The following is a 1,692-nucleotide window of genomic DNA, read 5'->3' on the forward strand; positions in this document are numbered from 1 at the left end:
CTCCCAGGTTTTGGGATGTCCACACCAGCAACCGTAGCTGGCAAAGCCTTCCTTATTGTTTACGGTCTTTTTGGATGTGCCGCAACCATCCTCTTCTTCAATCTCTTCCTGGAGCGCATCATCTCGCTCCTGGCTTTGGTCATGAAGGCTTGCCACGAGCGGCAGCTGCGGAGAAGTGGCCTTCTACCTCCAACTTGCCGACGGGGCTCAGCCATGTCTGATGTCGACAGCCTGATTGGGTGGAAGCCATCTGTCTATCACGTAATGCTGATCTTGGGAATCTTTGCCATTACTCTTTCTTGCTGTGCCTCAGCCATGTACACAGCTGTGGAAGGATGGAATTACATTGACTCCTTGTATTACTGCTTTGTCACCTTCAGCACCATTGGGTTTGGTGATCTGGTGAGCAGCCAAAATGCCATCTACCGAAATCAGGGATTATACAGATTTGGGAACTTCATGTTTATATTAATGGGGGTATGCTGTATATACTCCCTTTTTAATGTCATCTCGATCGTCATCAAGCAGGTTTTAAACTGGATGCTAAGAAAGTTCCGTTGCAGGTGTTGCCCTGATTGCAATAAGCCAGCCACTCGCCTCGGGCGGCGCAACGCCATCACGCCAGGGTCCCGCTTCCGCCGACACAACTTCTCCATGGAGACCGACGGGCAGTATGACAGTGACACAGAGGGGAGAAGGCTCTCGGGGGAAATGATCTCCATGAGGGATCTCACGGCCTCCAACAAAGTCTCCCTGGCGCTTCTGCAAAAACAATTGTCTGAGACAGCCAACGGCTATCCTCGGAGCGTCTGCATCAACACTAGGCAAAACGGCTTTTCTGGAGGAGTAGGCGCTTTAGCGATCATGAACAATAGATTGGCAGAGACAAGCGATTCTAGGTAGACATTTTGAGATTATCTTCTATAAAAAAAAAACCAAGATGTTTTTCTTATTGTTTATTTAATAAAACAATATTTTAAAAATCATTAAGTTGATCTCAAGGGCGGGTTTTTGGGAAGTTTTACATTTTGTTTTTATTCTAAGTGCCAACTGCTTAAAAGGTTTTTCTAAAAGATTTTCTTGGGATTCCTTTGTATTTATCCCCTCCAGGATCTGATTCTTCCAAAAGAAGAATCGGGAACAGCAGCTAATAATCAGGGGCTGATTAAGCAGCTGGGAACTATCAGCCCCAGCAGCAATCAAGGGGATGATGAAATTGTTCCCCTCCTGCCCCTTAAAGTTGGGCACTGATGATGGAGGTGAAGGGTGCATCAAACATCTGGCCAGCCTCTACATGAGTGCAGCAGGCTGCTGACATCCCAAAGGGCTGGTTAACCAATCAGCAACCACCTACATGAACAACAGAAGAGGAAGGGAACCCTCCATAAGCATCATGCAAACAAATGGGTGTCTGGGCCTCTACCACACTCCTAATTGCTCCCAGTAAGTATGGAGACACCATTCCCTGCTGATCACCCCACAGCTGGATCTAAAAGCATACTAGCTATCTGCTGGGGCTGGACCTGATACACACTTTATTTGATGGGCTGCATTTTTGAGTAAAGGTAATGAGTCAGTTACCATAGTACTAAGCTCTGCAAAGAGTTTTCACTGAAGGCTAAAAAGGATTAAAACGCAGCATCAATATTTCAAAACATTACAGATCTTTTTGCTTCTGTGAAAAACTAATGA

General features: G+C 46.0%; 1 protein-coding gene across 3 annotated transcripts in view; it reads left to right on the forward strand.

Annotated features, from left to right (window-relative positions):
- Window positions 1–986, forward strand: part of KCNK12 (potassium two pore domain channel subfamily K member 12) — a 69,316-nt gene extending 68,330 nt beyond the window's left edge. For all 3 annotated transcript variants that reach the window (XM_072988071.2, XM_072988063.2, XM_078382798.1), the window contains exon 3: window positions 8–986. In XM_072988071.2, the coding sequence (XP_072844172.2) occupies window positions 8–903 (896 nt within the window). In that variant the 3' untranslated portion in view covers window positions 904–986. The remainder of the gene's footprint in view (window positions 1–7) is intronic.
- Window positions 987–1,692: the final 706 nt, after the last annotated feature.

The sequence above is a fragment of the Pogona vitticeps genome, chromosome 1 (assembly GCF_051106095.1).
Source record: "Pogona vitticeps strain Pit_001003342236 chromosome 1, PviZW2.1, whole genome shotgun sequence".
Classification (NCBI taxonomy): Eukaryota; Metazoa; Chordata; class Lepidosauria; order Squamata; family Agamidae; genus Pogona; species Pogona vitticeps.